The sequence below is a fragment of the Gopherus flavomarginatus genome, chromosome 8 (genome assembly GCF_025201925.1).
Source record: "Gopherus flavomarginatus isolate rGopFla2 chromosome 8, rGopFla2.mat.asm, whole genome shotgun sequence".
In the NCBI taxonomy this organism is placed as follows: domain Eukaryota; kingdom Metazoa; phylum Chordata; order Testudines; family Testudinidae; genus Gopherus; species Gopherus flavomarginatus.
This window is the reverse complement of record NC_066624.1, coordinates 97450323-97471479: the sequence shown is the minus strand read 5'-3', so window position 1 is coordinate 97471479 and position 21157 is coordinate 97450323. Positions and strand designations below refer to the sequence as shown.

Sequence of the window (21157 nt, the reverse complement as noted above, 5' to 3'; positions counted from 1 at the left end):
CATTACGTGGCCAAATGTCTGCATATATAGAGGGGCAAATAAAAGTCAAGTTTAAGCTTATCATGTATATGCATTTGTGTGTACACTATATGTGGGGGTGTTTGTGTCAGTCTGTCTATATAGACCCCCCCCCAAACTTGGTTTAAGTCAGAGTTAAGGCTGAGAGTACACATCATTAAGTTGTCGATAGATCAGTAATAGATGCTAGACAGTTAAGTCAGGAGGTCCCCGTCCTGCTTTGATATGAGAAAGCTGCACTGAGCTCATGGATGAAAGAGCTGACTCAAGAGGTTCTCCTGGTCTGGTGGTTCACTCTGTTTTCCATAAGAAATAAGACCTGCCAACTAGTGAATAAGAAATACTCATCCTATAATGAGCACTCTCATTGCATGAGAGACTATTCACTACTAAGGCAAGGACAGAGACACTTGATCAGCAGTAACTGTTAACCTCTAATTACTTCAACTCACCTGTAAAATTCACAGGCAAACATTGCACGCTATCTGAAATGGTAAAGGATATTTACCAGCACTCTGACCCTTAGTCTGAACACCAGTTTATAGTGCTAAATGCAAGCCTGACTGAAAGACAGGTATGAGCCCTAGACTGTTGGAAATAGAATTTTCAAATAACTCTCTGAACTACCTATAACATAGTCAAGGTGCTCAGCAGAACTTCCTTTATTCAACAAAAAGAGAAAGAAAAACATTTTTTTGTTTTCTATGTTAGGCTTTATGAAAGACCTATCTCCTCCACTCCCATGTTCACGTTTGAGGTCAGGTTTCATCACTTTCGATCAACTTTACAAAATGTCTGGGCTCCTTCGTATAACTGTATAAATGAGCTTTGCTGAGATGAACAGCTTGATAATAGTGGGATGCAGTCAAAACATGTATGCTGGATGCAGCTCATATTTCATTTGATTGGGGATGGAGTAGGATTTAAAGGCTGTATATATGGGTATTTTTTTTCTTTGTTTCAAATAGAGCTGATATAGGATTTCTGTGTTCTGTCCTCCTATTATCTCCTGTCCTGTCTAATCAGTCCTAAAAGAAGGTAATTCAAGAAGCACATGAATAATAAATTCCACAAATAGTGCACTTTCATTTTTTTCTTTTCCCCAAAGAGCCTACAGTATTTATAGGACTGCAAGGAGGCCGGCCACCATTATTTCACTGGAATGTATATTTCAACTTAAAATCAATTCATATTTAATACCAGCTTTTGCTATCTTGTAAGACTCAAGTTTATTATTGCTAGATCTCTGTCTATTTATTAGCATGATTTTTTTTTAAAAATGACTGTAGAAAGAATAAAATTGTTAGACTTTCTGACAGTATTAGCATCCCAGCAACACTAATTTTTCAGTACAGATTTTGAAGGAAATCCCATTGAAAAAGGGTAGTAACTATAGTAATGTCTTTTTAAGGGGACTATAGTATATTCCAAATGCACTAGCAAACTGATATCAGTGAGCTGCTAATTATAAAATACAATATTTTTTAAAAGACCAGCCAGCGGTATTTATCCTTAAAGCTCTTGATTATTGTTTTTTAACTTACTTATTGCTTACAGGCCTCCAACAGTGGCGTAGCCATATATGGAATGCTGGAGGGCTGTGCTTAGGTTTTTCTCAAGGACACAATTATTAGAGATTCATTTTGTCTTAGCTATTGAAAATTCCAGATAGCTCAAGATTAGTTTGCTGAGGATTTTTCTTGTTGAAATAAAATTTTATTATGCTCAGTTACATCTGCTGGATAGAAAAGCTAGCAGTCTCTCAGTCCTAACAACTATCAAAGTATACAAGGCCAATGCCCTAAGTGAATTGCTGTACATTTTACCAGATCTGATCACATCTTAGAGTTTTACAAACGTTTTAAATCTGCAGACACAGCCTTGTGTTTCAGATTTTACTGCCCCGTCACTACTCCACTCCATATAGCTCTAAGTGGGAGAATAACACAATGGTGGCTGTAAGCATCTCTGCGCTTCTCAAACAATTCTACTCATATATGCACCTGCAAGGGTTGTGTATTTAAAGAATGGATTTTGTGGGTCCTGTTTGATGATACAGTGAAGTTAAGCTTTTGCCTGTTGGCAGTCAGGCAGGCTTATTTATACTACATTTATTTAGGGCTTGATTCTGCCATGCTTCCTCATGCTCAGTAGTTCCTTACTCAGCATATAAGGCCTGGTCCAACCTATTGCAATTAGGGTTAATGCTGGGTGTCAAACTCCAGCCTTACATTTTACATATATCTATATCATCTGTGACATACTAACCTGTAATCTTTTCACTCAGCACACTGTCCTTTCCTGAAGTGACCTAAAATTGGAAGGAAATTTTGAGAAATGTAAAGTCATTATTAATCTTGCCATTTGTGACAAGTCATACTATTGAGATAACCTTGACAACCAATATTAGTAAACTCAGGGAGACAAGTTCTTTCTGAGCATATGTCAATGATAGATTATTTAATCTTCATATACTTCCAAGAAATAATATGGAGGATTATTACTGCCCACAGAGAGAATACCAGGCTGTAATTCACCAAGTAGATTCTTCCAGTTCGTTCGTTATAAATGGCAGCAGGGCACTAGCAGAAAATTCTGCCATGTTGTCACCTGAGATACATATTGTTCTACTTTGTGATTTACCTTATGAAGCATTAGTGCTTCTGGGAATGGTTTGATGATATTAGTGGACACACTCACTCCTCTGAAATTGTGTCAGGAATTTGGTTTTGTTTGGGCCAACATACAGGTACAATAACCAAACCCCAATCTAATCCAATTGACAGCATTGTCACCAGTCTTTGCAGAGAGGCCAAGGATTTCGAATGGGCACAGAGGGATTGAAAAAGTCTCCCATCCCCAGAAGTGGTCCTTCCATGTCAGGGTTGAGGCACATTGACTGGCTCACTAAGGGGGAAATTGCATTGCCCCTGTGCATGCTGTGTCTATTCTATGGGAGGCTGTGATGGTCAGTCACTAGGACTATTGTCTGTTTGTGGAATTCACAATGAAAAAATAAAGTGCAGCTGGGTGTGATTTGGACGATGATGGTTAGACATATGCTCATTACAGTGAGCTGATTACAAAGGGCAGGGATAGACTCTGCCATTTAGCACCATCACTGGAAGGGACATTGGGAGGCTGCATCACCTGGGGGAAGTACCAGGAGCCGCTCTGCCTCTGGGTGCCCTGACTATATTAAGAGGATGCTATTACAACCCTCCATGGTAGTGCTATATACTGCTGTGCTGGTCCTCCTTTGTGAGCTGGTGTGAAGGTGGTGATAGTGAGGGGATAGGTCCTGCTCCTCTCCGCCTCTCTTGGGTTACCACTGACCTCCAGGAGAGAAGGCAGGGAACAGTCTCTGTAAGGGAAGGATCTGACCAATATATAAGCTGCAAAAGGGTGAGTGTGTGAGATAGTCATCTCCCCACTTCCTCGCTTTGCATGTAAGGGACAGGCAGAGTCAATCTTTGAGTTGTTTTCTGTGGATTTTTGCTGAACTTCTCTAAGTGCAGCAAAGAGTCCTGTGGCACCTTATAGACTAACAGATGTATTGGAGCATGAGTGCCTGATTCAAAGCCCACTGAGGTCAACAGAAAGACTCCTATATGCTGTACCCAGGCAAAACACTGATTTACTTCAACTGCTCATTTGCCTGAGTATGGCAAGATGGATGTGGCTCATATTTCAAAATTCAGTTGTCAAACTGTGCAAGTTGTTCATCCTAAGATCTAAAATTGCATTTTAGTAATTTGGACTATTTGAACGTTTAATTATAGTCTGTTGCAGAAGTATGTATTAGTTTGCACTTCATGTTTTCTGATGGGCTTAAATTCATATTTTATTGGAGTCTTTTTGATGTAAAAGTTATTATTAGTTTTGGCCATTTAATTTGTTTTGCTTTTTGGGTAAGTTCTACTTTTATTCAGAAATAACACTTTACTATTCTAAGACCAATGCCAATTGGCAGGGCTCAAGAATGTATGCACTTGCTTGCCTAACCTGATTTAAGGATGTAGTCCCATACTGATGCACAACTTCTTTCCATGTATATACCCCTTTGCTTTCAGGATTCTAGCCTTGTGACACTAGCAAAAAAAGATTACACTAAGGGGATTTGATCCTGTCATTGTTTCACACACACAACTCCAGTTGAAGTCAGTGGGTATATGGACATCATGCATGGAGAAAGACACCGATCCTGTGGTCAAACTCTTTTGCTAATTAGTGTGTGTCCAACAGTCTCAGCTCGGATCATTCTTCACATCTTGTGATCAGTTTATGAAGTGATACTAATGCCCGCTGAACATTTTGTCCTGAGTGATAAAAATGCATATAGACATACATAGCAAGGGAGCCGTTTTAAAACATAATTTAAAGTGAAAGATGGCGCTTTCATCTGTATCATAGGCAGGGCTGTCCTCCTACTGTGCTGATCAAATGCTTGAGGCCATGACTGCCAAAAATAAAACCACAGCCCTTTACCTGAAATTTATTGCATTTGAATTTTCGTCTTGTAGATGCTCACACTTGCCGTACAAGTTTTCCCATTGTTCTATCAACTGGGAGAATAATGCACATAACGTAGTGTAGGATTTCCATTCCAAAACAATATCACACTGTTCTGTGCAGAGGGCTAATGGACCTTATAAGACTTTTATTATGACTACCAATGTGCTTAACATTTTTCATATTCTGTTCCTTTTCACCGTCTTTTTCATAGTCAGCTTCTACTACAGCTGAAGTCAATTCAATCCATTTGCCAGTGGGGTACAGGACATGTAAATAGTGAACTCCTTCCTCCTAGAGCTATAAGTAAGTTAAAAACAACAATAATGTAGTTTAAATAGCACAGACTACCTGCTTCCAAATCTGACTAGCATCTGTTATCTGTGCCAAAATCTGAATTTCCTAACTAGTATTGGGACACATACAGTGTTTTCCAAAGCTGTTGCATGTACAAGAATAAAAGGTTTAGTCAGATGCAACAGAATATAACTTCTCTTCAGCAGCGAGGGCAACAGATGTGTTCATATCAACTGTTGACTTTGTTCAGATATGTAAACTAAGTGTCCCTTTCCCCCCCTGAACTGGTATCGTTATATTAAACCTTTCCTAGGTGGCTGAATGGCAAATTGAATGATGTGGTAGTAAATAAAGAATTCAAACAAAGTGGTATAGATTTCACTGGAGTAAGCAGAGATGAACAGTGAACTTCAAAGGGAGCAGGCGGCAGTGCCTGAAATAGTCGTCTCTCTACAGATTTCACAGGGAGTGCATTTTCTCTATTATTTCAATTATTACAACTTCCTGAATAGGTTGAAGGTCATTCATAATTCACACTTCTGTCATCTTTACACATGCCAAATGCAGTCTATTAAGCATAAATAAAATTTCGAGTGCCTGACCAGGAAAAGTAAGCTGGGATTCATAACAATGAGGCCTTATTCATCCCTTTGAAAGTAAATTGTGTATGTTCATTGGTTTTTTTTTTAATTAATTTCCCTTTTCATCATTGCAGTTTGGTTCTCCTCTCCTCCCTCCCCCCCATGCATCAGTAGCATAAACATACTACCTTAAATTAATTCAGACAAAAATGAATTAACCAAACCCTCTGATTCAAACATCCCAAACCTTGAGGGGTGTTTGAAATCCATACTCAGATCTGGTTCAGAATTTTGCTCCTCTCTATCCACTAATCTTGGGGCATTTGGAATCTGGATCTGGACTTTGCAGTTTGGGCCTATTTCTATGACATGTAAGCACTGATCCTGCAATTTACAAGGCATATTGCTTTGCCTGTGCATTGTAAATTGCAGGACTGGTGCTGTAGTTAGATAGCAAAGTGGCTTTAATGAACACAAGGGATGAAATCCTGGCCTCATTGAAGTCAAAACTCCTACTGACTTTGGTGATTTCACCCAAACGATCTTTAAGCTTAATAGTGAAAAAATCCATATACTCTACACTACCATTTCCAACTGCAAGTAATAACATTATGAATATAGTTGGCTATTTGTTTAAAGAGCAGGGAGAACCAGTATGAAACATATATGGTCTGAAAATAATTTATGACCTGTCAGCTTTCCTTGCAGAGGGCTTCCTGACTCTTCAGACCCTCTATCATAGCGGAGCTTATGCTGGTTTAAAAGAACCCAAGCTAACATATTCCGTTTGTACAGGGCATTGAAGAATTTCCCACTGTTTCTCAGGCAGGACAATTACAATTGGTTTTGGGTGGAGAAAATGAAAAAAATAAATCTTATAAAACACATTTACATGAAATATTAGGAATGTCTATTAAAACCAGATTACATTTACTAGCACTATAATATTTTCAGGGTTCAATATACACTATTTTAAATCCCATTAGGATGCAATTTGGATATAAATTGTTAGACCAGGTGGAATTTTGTTTTGCATGTGCAGAAATAAAAATAAATAAATTAAATAAATAGCTAAGCAGTTTTTTATTTCCAGAGCTTCAAAAATGTGATTTGGATCCATTTGGGGAGCTTTTTTTTTTTACAAGCACAATATCTAAACATAACTTAATCTGCAAAATATAATTTTGCTGGTGTTTTCCTGTATCTCTTTTCTTCATGCAACTCAAACTGCAGTCAGTGGGAGTTCTGGGAGCAGAGAGGCTGGACAGATCATTTCTTGGAGAAGACTAATCTCTGCTGGTATTCCAGTTTATTTTCAAAATGCCAGCTCAGTCAGGCTAGACAATTAGCTACGGAACACACACATTAATTAGTTCAACATGTGTACCATGTCTGCAATACAGGAAATGCATCATACCAAGAGTTGTTACAAGGAAAGCTGATGCATCATAACACACTTCAGTGCAAACAAGACTCCATTTCAAATGCATACGAGGGCCATGTGTCCTGGGTTTGCAACAAAGAGGAAAAAGGTCTGTTGTAATATCTTCTACGACATGGCATGAACCAAGTGGAGGAAATATTAGGCAACACTGCACTACGGCTTTTGTTCATTCCTTAGTATTGATGCGCTACTGACCTCAAAAGTGTGGCTAATTTTACATACTGTAACACAGAATAAAAAAAGCACCAGCGTGGACCAAGAGTATAAATTTTGGGCAGAACTGTGAAACCTCAGAGAGAGCTCTGGCAGAGATCGTGGTGCTCTCTCTCCCCAAACTCTTACCTGTGCCAGGGGGACTGCCTCCCTTGGGGTACAGCTGTGCAAGTCAGTGCAGTGGGCAAGGTCAGGATCCTTCCTCCTCTCTGCTCCTTTAAAGTAGGTTGCATGGACTGTCTTCTGTGGGAGTTGCATCAGATCCAGAAAGGAGAAGTCCTTGGGATCTTCTGAGCTCAGGAACTTCTATTAACTCTAACCTTTGCATTGGGAGTACAGTGGGAATGGAAGATTCTCAACCACCTGGCACACCCTGTCTAGGACTAGGGGCAATGTGGCTCAGTGCCTGTGTGATGTCACACATTCTGAAAGTGTGTGTGTGCACGCGCATGCATATTCTAAACAAATCTACAGCACTCTTGACAAACTTAATTTGATAAAAGCTTAGCAAATGTTGAAATAACAGGTTCTTCATGAGCTCCAAAATGCTGCCATAATGTGGCCAGTCTTCAAACCATTACACGGTGCATTAGCCACACAATTTATGATTCCACCAAGTCAAACATTTATTCCACTCCAAGCCCAATTCTGCACTCTTCACATGCATGGAACTATCTTTGGAGGCAAAGGAAGTTGCATGAAGAAGGACTGCAGGAGGGCCTTCAGGTATTCCCAAGACTGAATGTCATGCATCCATTATTTTGCCCCTTAGTCAGTCAGCAGCTTAGGCTTGTCTTAGGCTCATCAGTCTATATATAAATTAATATTACCTTTCAAGTGCATGGAGACCATTATACTTCTGGAAAAAACCCTCAGATTTAAATACATCTGTCCTAATAAATGGAAAAACAAATGTTGCTTAAAGCAAATATTCAGTGGATGCATGTTGACATCAAATTTATTTGCAGGAGTTAAAAACTGGCTTCACTTAAATGGGTTTCAGTCTTTGATCAAATGAGTTTTTGGTTGCCCAAACCAAGTCCCTGGTGCACCAAAGTCTACATCAAAAATCCCCTGCATCATTTGTCACAATTGGCACTATCTTCTCAAGAGAAGACTATAATAAAAGGTCTTGTGACTCAAGCTTGAGGTGCATTAGCATAGCTGTGTGGGGAGGCAAGCTCAGAACCTTTCTTTCCTCTGGCACTGCTCTCTGTTGGACCCTCACATTCTCAAGAACAATAAACATTTGCTTAAAACTGACAATGAACTCAGCAAAGTTAAAAATCACTGGGTCTCCGCGTCACTGTGCCATTCATGAATTCCTATGTCACCTTTTTAAACTCCATCAGATAAATCCAGTATTGCTACTTTAGTCACATATTCTCTCTCTTTTCATTTATATGCACATTACACTTCACAGATGTTAACTAGGCTCCTTAAGGACTGTTGCAATATTAATTTATGTATATCCTACAAAGGGTACTTTAAAATCTTTGTCACTCTATCATTTTGAATGTTCCACTTTGATTTCATGTTCTTGTTTACATTAGGCAATAATAAGATTAAAACTGATAGTATTAGCAGAGCATGGCAAAGGTCCCAATTCTGATCTGGTTTTACACCAATATAGCTGCATGGACTTCATAGAGATACTTGTGATTTACACAAGTATAAGTCAAATCAGAATCAAGCCCAATGAGACTGTAATATCACAGTACTTTCTTAAAATCCTTTGGCATATGTGTGAAGGCTACATTCCCTATTGCAAGATTTCACTGCAGTTCCAATATGTCACAATTCAAATGTCAACGTGCTGTTGGAAAGGAAGCTAATAAGTTAAACCTTTGAGAGTTGCCAGCAAAGGAGGTGATTCAAATTGTTGAGAGAAGTCCATTGTTTTCTAAAGGGAAATAGAATTCCAGAATGAAACACGTGACTTATAAGCATTTATCTAAAAGATAAAAAACCACCAAGAAAATCCAAATGACGGTTTGACCAGGACAGCTCTTAATGTAAAGGGAAAGGGAGTTGTAATCTTGACAGAATGGGAGGGGAAGTTGTGTACAAACTCCTACTCATGGCTTTTATTGGGAAAGCACACAGCAAACAGTAGGCTGCAGCATGTGTACATTGTGACCGATGCATTTTCCTCAGAGCTTCATGTGTGGAGTGATCTCAGCCTGTCTTGTGAAAATGCTGGTGCTTATTTCAGTATAACTGCACTGCTTGCAGACTTCAGGTGGCTGAACTGCTGTTCTCAAAACAAGCCACAGAATGTCTTAAAAAAAAAATCAGAGGAAGCACCTCATTAAGTTATTTTTAGATATTTAGCACATATTTGTGGTTGAGGCCCCTTATAAAAAATAAACAATTGGGTTTTAGGGCCACCTACTGGAGAAAAATGATAATGGCACATGGGTTAATGTATTTTTTTGCACTAATTAAGGATATGTCTGCGAGGAAAAAATAGATGTAAGATGGTTCTTTGCAAACAAATGTTTGTAAACGGTTGCAGCTAACAGTTACCTTTCTCTTGACTCAATAAAATGAATATTGAGAGTCAGTAGTTTTAGAGAAAACCCTGATCCAGCGTCTATGAGCCTAGCAAAATATTGTTTTCAAGGGTTTGCATTCAACAAGTTTCCTAAAATTTGCTGCTGTTAATTGAGTTGCCTCTAGACTATGCCTGATGGATCTTTTTTTCCTGTTCTGCACCTTTCCTTTGGAAACAACAGGAGAAAGACAGACTTTGTTCCCTTCTCGTGAAGTCCTAATTACTCAATTCCTTGAAAATCTCACAATCACATGTATGAGTTTTCTCCAGGATACACACTGGCCAAAAAGTATGCAGCCCTATTTACCCTAGTGCATTGCATTGGTTCTCCTCCTCATTCTTCCCTGATAACTACCGCAGAACCCAATTGCCAGACTCTGTAAGGTTTTCCTACAGCTGTGACATCCAGCTTCATGACAGTCTCCACAGGCAGTAAGTTTATCACCAGCTGTGTATGCTGTTTGGCTGCTGATGGGCTCCTTGGGCCATTTTCTCATTGTAGGCAAATTTTTCCTTTGATTCACATTTGAAGCTAAGGAATAATCAGCCGCACTGTTCTGTACAAGCCTCTCATAACATATCATTGCAGAACCTTTTTCCCGATGTGCACATTTTAATCCAGCTTGTTCTCTCTCCCTTGCTTTTAAGTGATGCAACTCCACTGACTTCAGTGGGGTTACTCCTAATTTACACCAGTGTAATCAAGAAGAGAATCAGACCTTCTGTGTGTAAATCTGGAAAGGTTTCATTAGGGTACATTCATATCTCATTGGCAGAGCAGCAGGAAACTTTTTTTTATTGATTATTTGTGAATAGGATGTGTATTATTGGAAGATTTGTGAATTGACAGTGACATTCACAACCCTCCACTCATCATCAGCTCATTTCTTGGCATAGTTTGTTAAGAGCAAGATGTTTTTTTCATAGGACCCAAAGAGCAAAAAGTGCGGGGCCAGATTCTCTGCTATTATAAAATTGGCATTGCTCCATTGACTTAAATAAGTGGCGGATCTGGCCCCATATTTAACCTTGCTGTGCCCACAAGCATTACTTTGTACACATTTACCTCTTGTGAGATTCAGTGTGATTCTGTTTTTCAGATATTCTACAGAGTTGTAGCAGACATTGACCCAGGAGAGGAGCTGTTACTATTCATGAAGAGTGAAGATTATTCACATGAAACAATGGCTCCAGATATTCACGGTTAGCAACTTTTTACCCCAGCCTATCTAGTTTGATACAAAATGTCCACTGAAAATAAAGTTGGGCAAATGTCTTGTTGCTGGTGGAACCTTCCTAACATCAATGGGATTGCAGCATTGTAGCTAAGAAGGAGCTTTTTTATATATATACACTTATCTGTTTACTTCTCTGCAAACCTTGGCAGTAAATACAGTAATAGTTCCCAATTATTAACATGAGTGAAACTGTTAATTCAGCAACAAGTTTTACTGTCGTCTGTGACAATGATAATATCCCCATTGCTGATGTGATTTAATTGTTAACCTTTCTAACTTTCAATATTTTTCAAGGTTAGAAATGAAAAGTCCCTAAAATAAATAATGAAAGATTGCCTGGGAGTGAGCTGATGTCTGAAATTGCTTTTGAGAGATTTTCTGCCATTCATAAACTACAGGAGTGCATGATGCCCCTTATGTGAACTGTAGCCTGAGACTCACTCCGGCACCCTATCTGCAAGTTTCTTTAAAGTGTGATTGTGGTCTGAAAAGTAACTGAAAAAATAGCATTGTAAGGTTCTATGCTCACTGTCTCTCAACCACTCCAGATCAGACTTGCTCTGTTCACAATCAAAGAGCTATTTTTTACCTGCCATCCCTGCAGACACCTCTCCAGGATTTTTTTCTGCCTTCTGTATCAGCAGTGATAAAGATTCCACTGTCTACATTTTTCCTGTAGTTGTATCTCTACAACCTCACTTTCTTTCAGATTCTACCCTGACCTATTACACTGACCATGCCCAACCTCATTGTCTGCAGTGGGGTTGGACAGGTGTAACTTAGTGTACAATTAGGCTTTGCAATTGGAATTGAGTAAAGAATTCTATGATGATGCATGAGAAGGAATAGAGTGTAGCTCGTTAACTCTTAGCTGTGTTGGCCGTGCAGGACTAACACAGGGGCACAATGGTTGCAAAGTTTTTGTCACTCTCAGGAGAGCATATGTGATCCTGTATACATGCAAAGAGCAAATCTAATGAGTTAGACGGTGCCTTTTCGAAACCTTCACCTTTCAGAGTAAAACTATTCATCCATATCTCACTTGTTAATTTTTTACACACAAACTGTACCTAAATTGTGTAAGTAGTTATTCATATCCTGCAAATTATATAGACTCCAAGAGACTTCCAGTGTATTTATAAAGGAATGCCCTGTTGTTGCTGGTGCAAAGGGCTGCATTTACATCACAACTATAGGGTCTCCATCCAATACCCAGCTGTGTGTAGGGGGTGAGGATTGTGCTAGAGTGTACTGGGGTGGAAGTGGGGCACCAGCCATTGCCTGAACATTCAGAAATCATACATAGGAGCTTCCTCAGGTTTTCACACTGGCTTAATTTACCCCTCCGCTGCACCTTGGATCAAAAGAGTAGGATTTTTGCTCCTTTCATCTCCTCTGCAGTTTTTTTTAAAAATGGTAGATAAAAATATGAAGTCCATCATAGTAACTTGTCTCACTGCACCATGTCTCCTACAACTTATAACCAACGAATTTGCCTTCCAGAGGAGCGCCAGTATCGTTGTGAGGATTGTGACCAGCTATTTGAGTCCAAGATGGAACTAGTGGACCATCAGAAATTCCCATGCAGCACACCTCACTCAGCATTTTCTATGGTGGAGGAGGACTTTCAACAAAAGCTTGACAATGAAAATGACCTTCGGAACATGCATGACATTCAAGAATGTAAAGAGTGTGATCAAGTGTTTCCAGATTTACAAAGGTAGGAATAGCCACTTAAACTCAGATACCTACAATAGGTCTAATTCTGTATTGGTTTCAGTAGGACTGCATAGGGTGTAAGTTTGTGCAGAATTGGACCCAATCTTCTAAAACAGAATACATATGAAAACAGAATCATAGAATATTAGGGTTGGAAGGGACCTCAGGAGGTCTTCTAGTCCAACCCCCTGATCAAAGCAGGACCAACACCAACTGAATCATCCCAGCCGGAGGTTTGTCAAGCCAGGCCTTAAAAACCTCTAAGGATGGAGATTTGTTGGAGATTTGTTTAGGACACACTGAGCAGAACATTCTGTATTTAACTTTACAGTTATTATGTGTAAGCTGCACACTCAGGCCTGATTCTGAAGCCCTTATTTGTGAATGAACTCAACCCTAAATGCAACTGGGCCAGATCCACAGCTGATATAAATCAACATAGCATCATTGAACTCAGTAGAACTACAATGATTTACACCAGCTAGGACCTGATCTAATTATTCTTGTTCTAGGCAGAAATAATTCAGAACACTTCTGTGTAGTGTTCATAATTTGACAGCAGTTTTTTCTGCCCAAACTAGCTGTGGTAGGCCAATTAAAATGAGGCAAAACTAGCCACTGTAAGTCTGCTATATCTTAAAATACGTTACATAGAAAAAATCACCGTGCAGCAGCACAAAGCTGAAGATGATCACAGGGACCCATGAAAACACATCAGTTTCCTCTTTTTCTGGAAAAAATTGTTATAGGGAAGTATCCCGGTTCCGTTGAAAACAATGACAAAAACAATGGCTTTGACTTTGGCTTCAGTGGGGGGAGGATCAGGCCCAAAGTACCTACTTACAACATGTGAATTCTCATTTTCATCTAATGTCATTCTAAAAGCAGTAACATTAAAGTACAATGAAAACTAACAACCACTAGTGACGATTCATTGCCACTAAGTGAGAGCAGCATTTTTATGCTGCACTTTGGGCTCAGTTCTGTGAAGTGCAGAGCACCCTCAACTCCCTAAGAAGTTATGGGTGTGACAGGCCCCAACACCTTGCAGGATCAGGACCCTTCTCATCTGTAAATATAACGCGTATATAAAAATATGCATACAAATATTTAGTACAAATTTGATATGGTGGGAATCATTTGTACATTTCCTGTCCCAGCAATTTTCTGCAGCTACTTAAAATAATGAATTGCAGTGCAGATTACATTGAAATGTTGCAAATTATTGTGAGGCATTGAGTGGACACAATAATCCTTGCAACAACTTCCTCACACATGCACATCTGTGTGTGTCTATGCTGGGTCTCTTGATACTTGACGCTTACCTGCTGCAGGGGAAAGTTGGTCCCAGCTACTGACATATAATAGTAAAAGTCAGGGATCTGAATGACAAAGTCATGGCCCAGATGCCCAGCTGGGGTAAATCAGTAGTGCTCCATTGAAATTAGTGGACATATGCCAATTCTTTCTCTCTCCATTATGCCAGCACACCATATTGAATGTTCCTATTCAGTGTCTCTTGGTTTAATTCCGCCCCCAACCCAGCATATGTAATATAGTCCTTTTGGTTTATTATATACACTATATAGAACACTCTTCTATTTTTTTCTGCCTTAAATGGTCTTTGTCATGTACTAGCCTTTGAATAATTCAAGTAGTTCTGGGACTGACTGTGTTAGCTCTCATTTTTCATAGTTTCTCTCACCACAGCACATCTATTTATGATGACTCAGTCTTTATTTTCTGTCCTATGTTTTGAATCTTTAATATTTTAAGATAAATTTACATTTGTTCAGTGACTACCCTACATTAGACATTGTCTTCAAATTCAAATGTAGAAAAGTACTATTAACACTAGATAATTTGCTACAGAAATATTACACGCCAGACTGCTTACAGATACACTTTGGCAACCTTGTTTATTTTACCGAGCAACCTCAGTTACTTTGAATCAGTCACTTTGGCTGAAAATTACACGTGTTGGGCCAACTTTTGTTCAGTATTATCCAGTGAATGAGGCATTCTGCATGCACAGATGCACACGGCATTCAGGGTTGATGGCCAGTAAATGGTGCAGTATTTGGCCAACACTCTTGCAGAAATATAATACGAGGAAGCCACAGCCATTTCTGACAGAATGAAAGAGGAGTCTGGTAGAGTTAAATGTAACTGGCATCCATAGAGGAAAAAAGCATTTTTATGAGCTATGGCTGAGCATGAAAATCACAAATCAGACTGGAGAACCTAAGTTAAAAACCCACCGTCTCTGGTCAGTTTAATCAGTAGAAGTCATTGCAGCTTTGTCTGAGGAGGGACTGCAGAACGTGTCCCCATATTGGTGCGTTGGCATGCACTCTGATAGTAATGGTACCAGACTTTTTTTTCTAGTCTTCCATATGTATCTACTTATAAGACATTGTAATCTTTTCTGTCCTTCTAAATTTTAAATATATAAGAGAAGATTTTGTATGTAACTAGACAATAGAGGTTATTTAAAAATATTTCTGCCTGCATGTAGCCTGGGCACATTAATAATAGAAAGGCATAGAACAAACTGAAATGAGTTCAGAGAAGTGCAACAGAAATTATTAAAGGGCTGAAACAAATGACTCCAAAACTACTAAGTACATTTAATGTAACTAATGATAATTAGGGGGGAACATGCTATTAGTCTGAAATGCTTAGGGACCTGATTCTGATCTCATTTACACCAGTTTCATCTTACTGTATATCCACTTATTTCAATGAATTTATTTCCGATCTACATTGGTGTAAAAGAGATCAGAATTTGGCCCCAGTGAAGGATAGAAATACATTTTTTGAAGTGACTGGCCAAATATAAAAGAAAATTTCTTTAAGATATTGTTTCAGTGACACCACACAGCAACCAGGCTAAATATATAGATATAGAAAGAGATTGAATGGATAAACTGGAGAAATTGTGGTGAAAGAGGAGACTTTATGGATATGTGGTGGACATGTCCAGTCATTAGAGTGTACTGGGATGCAATCCATAATCACAACTTGCTGGACACTTATTGACAAATGATCCAACAGTAATCCTTCTGGCACTTCCATGTAGAAACGGTTACACAAGAGGAGATGAAGAATGAATTTCTCATTTGGTAGCAGCTGTTCAGCTATTGGAAAAAGGGAAATAGCCCAACCATAGAGAAATGGTTCAAAAACTATGGAAGGTTGTGGTTATGGAAAATTTAACACACCAATAATGTACCCAGCCAAATAGACAGAGGACAATAGATATTTAGTTATCTTTTATTCAATACCCAATATACATTCACCTGTGTAAACACCTCAGCACACCTGTCCAATTTTTTTTGAATATTAACATTTGATAGACATGCCTGATTTTTATAGAAATTTCAGTCAATTTAATAAAATCACTAAAAGCGACATAGGTGTTGTGATCTGATGACTCTATTCCTCTATAATGTCTCTTTAAACAAAAGCTAACTGTTGGAATGACTGTTTTGTTTCTGCTATTTACATGACAAGGGTTTGTACACTTGTTAAAACTTCCTAAATAAATAAATAAATAATTTTAAAAAATGTGGCTGGCCAAAACACTAGAAGATGTACTGTTCTGGCATGGAGATGAACTCCAATGAGACAATATTACGGGCCTGATTTTGAAAGATGGTGAGCAAAACTCGAAAGGAGTTGCACTTCTCAGAATAAGGCCCTCTAGGTCCTTCCCCTCTAGTTTCTATAATTACATGATCTATTTAAAATGATTTCTCTTCCTGCCACTTCATTTTCATATCTAACCTGGGCTGCAAATCATTGATAAAACTGGGTTCCTCTTTAGGTATTGTTGAGACCTCACAAAGCCTGTTGTTGTCTTCACAGCCTAGAGAAGCACATGCTGTCCCACACTGAAGAGAGAGAGTACAAGTGTGATCAGTGCCCCAAGGCTTTTAACTGGAAGTCTAATTTGATACGTCATCAAATGTCACATGACAATGGAAAGCACTATGAGTGTGAAAACTGTGCCAAGGTACAGGAATTTGTAGGATATTTGGCTTTTCTCAGTGTATCATTGTGTGTTTTATGAGATATAAAAGCAAGTTTTGGGTGTGGAAACCTGGGGGTCGGGGGAAGATTGAACCAATATTCAACAGGAGGTCACACCAGTACTTCTCTAGTTATCTCATCAGTTTCTGTAGCATTTAGGCTTTAATTTAAAATGTTTTCATTTTTTTGCCTTTATGATTTTGAAGGTAACTCCTGAATATGACTTAATGCAATACTCAGTCAGGGGCCGACTACGGAGGAAGTTGAGCGCACTCTCCATCCATTGAGCTCAACATTCAGCCCTTTGTGAGGGACGGGACTGGCAGACAGATATAATAGTTTCAAGAGGGATGTGTACTTCACCCATTTACTCGGGTAGTGATTTTGTAACCTAATGACGTCAAGGTTATTAACTATTGCATTTGCAAGCACGTTAGCAGAACTATCCGTGTTTTCTGGGAATGGGAGTGGAACCTTTCCTCCCCAGTCTGATCCCAATCTTAGGAAACTGTAAATATATTTTGGAAGGTGAACCCTCAAATTAGTATGGCCTGCTAAAAGAACTAGTATATATTAAAAAGAGTGGGTAACATTTTATATAAGTTATCTACCTCCAAGCAGCAGAAATTCCTGCTAAAAATGCAGGGATGGACTCATGTTCCTTCGCATTCTCTGGGTCAGATTGCGACTGAGATAGCGCAGTCATGTAAGGTAATATGAGTGTGTAATGCACCCCCCTGACTACCTCGCACTGGCCATCCAGGTGATCAGTATCAGTATGGGCAGGAAATTAGCCTCCAAGGGGCTACTAGATTTCCTCCTTTTGCGAAGGGGGTGAGAGGGAACACATAGAGTGGGGAGCAGGTGGCTCTGCTCCTTCAACCCACTTGGAAGCTCACCTGCATTGGTGCCTTAAGTGAGCAGTGCAGTTTACTCCCTCCCCAGGGTATCGGGGAGCCAGGAGGATGATTGTAGCTCTGTAAGTCACAGTCCTCCTTCCAAACTGCTCCAGGACCAGTGCTACAACACGCTGCCCTCTGATCAGCACCAATTGTTTGGCCGCTCCTTTATTTTCTGTACTATCTTTAGTTTGTATTATTTTAACTGGTTTAAGCTTTCTGGGATAGGGACCATGTCTTCCTATGTGTTTGTACAGTACCTAGCATGGTGAGCCCAATGCTGATTGAGGCTTCGGGACACTACTGCAAGATAAATAATAAGAAGAAATGATGGGCCGGGTCCCCAGCTATTGTCTCCAATGGAGCAATGTCTATTTACACCAGCTGAGACTCAGGCCCATTATGTGGAGCTGTTCATAGTTGTAGTCAGCTCTCTTTGTACCACACCAGCAAGGAATTATTTCTCCCCTATGATTCCACAGATTTTGTGTTTAGTTTTCTGTGTGGGTGGATACCTTTTCCTTTTTGCATTTCCTGGATACGTAGTTTTATTAATCCTGCGTAACACTATGGAGCCTGTTATTGGCTCCTGCTTCCCTGAAGTCCATTGGAGTTTGTCTGCTTAAGTTCAGTGAAGCAAAACTTGCCCCAACATGTTTTTTATTTTGTAGTGAGACAAAGCTAGACGCTGAACATGCATCCTTGATACTAGGTTGCGGGTCAGGATTTCCTTGATGCAAGTCACTCCTTATTGTTATAAAGCATTTATACTGCAGTAGTGCCTAGAGACTATGACCAAGTCACAGCCTCTTTTTGGCAAGCACTATACAAAGACCCTGCCTAGGTCACTGCTTCAAAGAGTAATCAGCTAGTCCTGTAAAACCTAGGGCTCAATTCTGCTCCAGTTGAAGCCAATGTCAAAACTTCAATGCAGCAAGATCTGGTCATACTAACCAGCCAATATTAGGTGGTTTTTGTTTCATTTTCTAGCCTTTAAAAAACAAAACCACAATTTTGGTCTTGTAGGAGTCGTGTGTGATTGCTGGCTCCCTTGCTGCAGTTAAGTTGCTTGATTAATCAGTATTCATTTCCTAGCAGGTTTTCACGGACCCCAGCAACCTTCAGAGGCACATTCGTTCCCAGCATGTTGGGGCTCGTGCTCACGCTTGTCCAGAGTGTGGTAAAACGTTTGCTACTTCTTCAGGCCTTAAACAGCACAAGCACATCCACAGCAGTGTCAAGCCCTTTATATGTAAGTCTTCAACTAAACGTCTAAACTTCAATGTCTGTCTCGTCTCAAAAAAAGCAGCATAATCAGGAAGTAGGCAGCCCAGTCCTGCTTCTGTTGAAACTCCCGTTGGGAGTAGGTTTAAGCCCTGATTTACTGAATGAGTAGCTATATAATTCAGAGTCCAATACGTAGAGTTGTTTTTATATATTATTCCTTTCCAAACAGACACTGTACACTGTAATGCACCTGTTTCCCCAGGAATCTCTCTTCTCCCACCCACTCCCCCCACCCCCCGACACAAAGAGCAGTTCAGGGAAGGGTTTGACAGCAGCCATATAATTAGCCAATAAGGAAAAGCCTCAGTGGGTTATGAGATTTAAGCGAGACAGGCAAAGGTATCTGATGCTGAAAATCTGCATTGCTTTGGAAATGCTCGTGAGGGCTCCCTACAAGATTAGTTCACACCATTAGGCTGGGATTTGCATATGATAGTAAGGGCTATAGAATTTGAATAGGAGATGGGTGCCTAACTCCCTTAGGCTCCTTTGCAAATTCCAGTCTTAAGTATTAACTGAAAGCTGCTAGACCTTGACAAACAGTTGTCTTGGCACTCAAGCTTTTTAAAACATGTACTTGTTCTATGGACCTGATTCCTGCATCTGGACATGGCAGTGAAGATTCTTGCACCCACACAGTCTCACTGACTGCATTGGTTTCAGTGCAGATCCTGCTGCAGCATCGGGACTCAGGATACTTGTTACTGCTTCAAGAGACTCTCTCCCATATGGTAATGAAAGAGAAATATTTCTCCTTTGACCGTTGAATCCCAACTCATTCTCCTCAAATGCCACTCAAAGCCAATTAAAAATCCTCAGCCCTATATACTCAATGCCCTAATTCACTACCAACTCCCTGTTTTCAGCACTAGTTTGCCAAAAACTCTTTCCTGGTGCTTCTTCCAAACTGATTGTGGCTTCATTCCATCTTTTCAAAGTGACTGCTTCAAACTAGGACCAATCTAAAACATGCTAAAGAAGACTAAATTACATTGCAGATCTGTAGCATCCAGATAAATAGAGTGCAAAGGTGTAAGGTCAAGTGACTGGAAGCTAGTTTAATGGGGAGAGGAGGAAAACCTGCAATTTCATACTCGTCTACAGGGACTTGTACTCTGGAGTTTGAGCCACCAGCGATCAGCTTTCAACAGTTCCGGTATTAACTTCTTCAGTATATTGGAACACCCAGCATATGTTCACCTAGGGAGTAGTTTAATGATTCTATGACATGTGCTTTGGGTCTTGATACTACATCAGCATGAGTAATAATAACTTAAAAGAAACGTTCTTGTAAGGGCTGTAGATCTGCCGGTGGATGAGTCCGTATTTATTTATGTTTGGACTTATTTGAGCTAGCAAATATCTAATTAACGAGATGCAATTACAGCAGTTTAATTATTTTTCCCCACCCAGGATCACAGAGGGTTTTTTCAAATTAATACTGTATTAGTGAAAATGAAATAATTAGAAAACAATGGCTTCCTGCCATTGAGGACTAGTCAAGCACTAGAGTTACAGTTGCTTTTGAATCAAATGCTCCAAATAGAACTATGCTTCTTTTCAAATGAAATCATGTGTAAAATGCTTTCCATTAATGTTTTCAGTGATCTCTGGTGAATCAAAACATCAACTGTTATTATTCAAATGCAAAGTGTGATGGACAGAAAACTATAGAACAATTATGAATAATAGCTCTGAAATTACAGAACAAAAGAATGTAGAGCTCACATGTTGGGGTAGATGTTTCTGAGTGTTGAGGGGTTGGGGGGTCAGGTCACTTAAAGTAGATATCTGTTTCCCAGCACAAGGCCACACAGCATGATTTGCCCTACCAGTCTGTTTATGGCAACTGTCTCTTATTACAGTATACCGCCCAAGCTTGAGTGAAAACTCACCAACAGTAAGATAATTACTCACTGCCTTCACAAAATCTCCAAATAGAAACCACATGCCATAATAGGCTGAACGTATTCAAAATAGTACTTACAGTAATTTGTTTAATAAGCAGAAAATATGCAAACTTAACTGCTAGGTAATTTCTTGGTTCTAAGAAAATTGCAGGACAGAGTACACTTACACATCAAATGAATTCATATACCTCCAGGGGTGGGGTGGGAGAGTTGTGGTTTGTGTCAGGGCTAGGGGTCTACACAGTGATAAAACTTGCAAGGAAGGAAGCAGTAGCTATATGTTAGTTGCTTAGAGTAAAGGTAAGGATATAGAACACCAAGCATACCATAAGACTAACTGGAGAAGTCAAACCCAGCTTCTATAGCCTTAATACATGGAAGCTATTAAGTCAGCAAATCCCCTCCATCTAAATATTAAGCAAAACTTTACATGGAAACAAAAGTTGT

At 39.5% G+C, this 21157-nt stretch overlaps 1 protein-coding gene across 8 annotated transcripts in view; it reads left to right on the top strand.

Annotated features, from left to right (window-relative positions):
• MECOM (MDS1 and EVI1 complex locus) overlaps positions 1-21157 on the top strand; it is a 478598-nt gene that overhangs the window by 424508 nt on the left and 32933 nt on the right. For 5 of the 8 annotated variants that reach the window (XM_050965808.1, XM_050965804.1, XM_050965802.1 and 2 more), the window contains 4 exons: positions 10723-10825; positions 12364-12580; positions 16450-16597; positions 18609-18765. In XM_050965808.1, the coding sequence (XP_050821765.1) occupies positions 10723-10825; positions 12364-12580; positions 16450-16597; positions 18609-18765 (625 nt within the window). The remainder of the gene's footprint in view (positions 1-10722; positions 10826-12363; positions 12581-16449; positions 16598-18608; positions 18766-21157) is intronic. The other 3 variants (XM_050965809.1, XM_050965805.1, XM_050965803.1) reach the window with 1 other exon arrangement.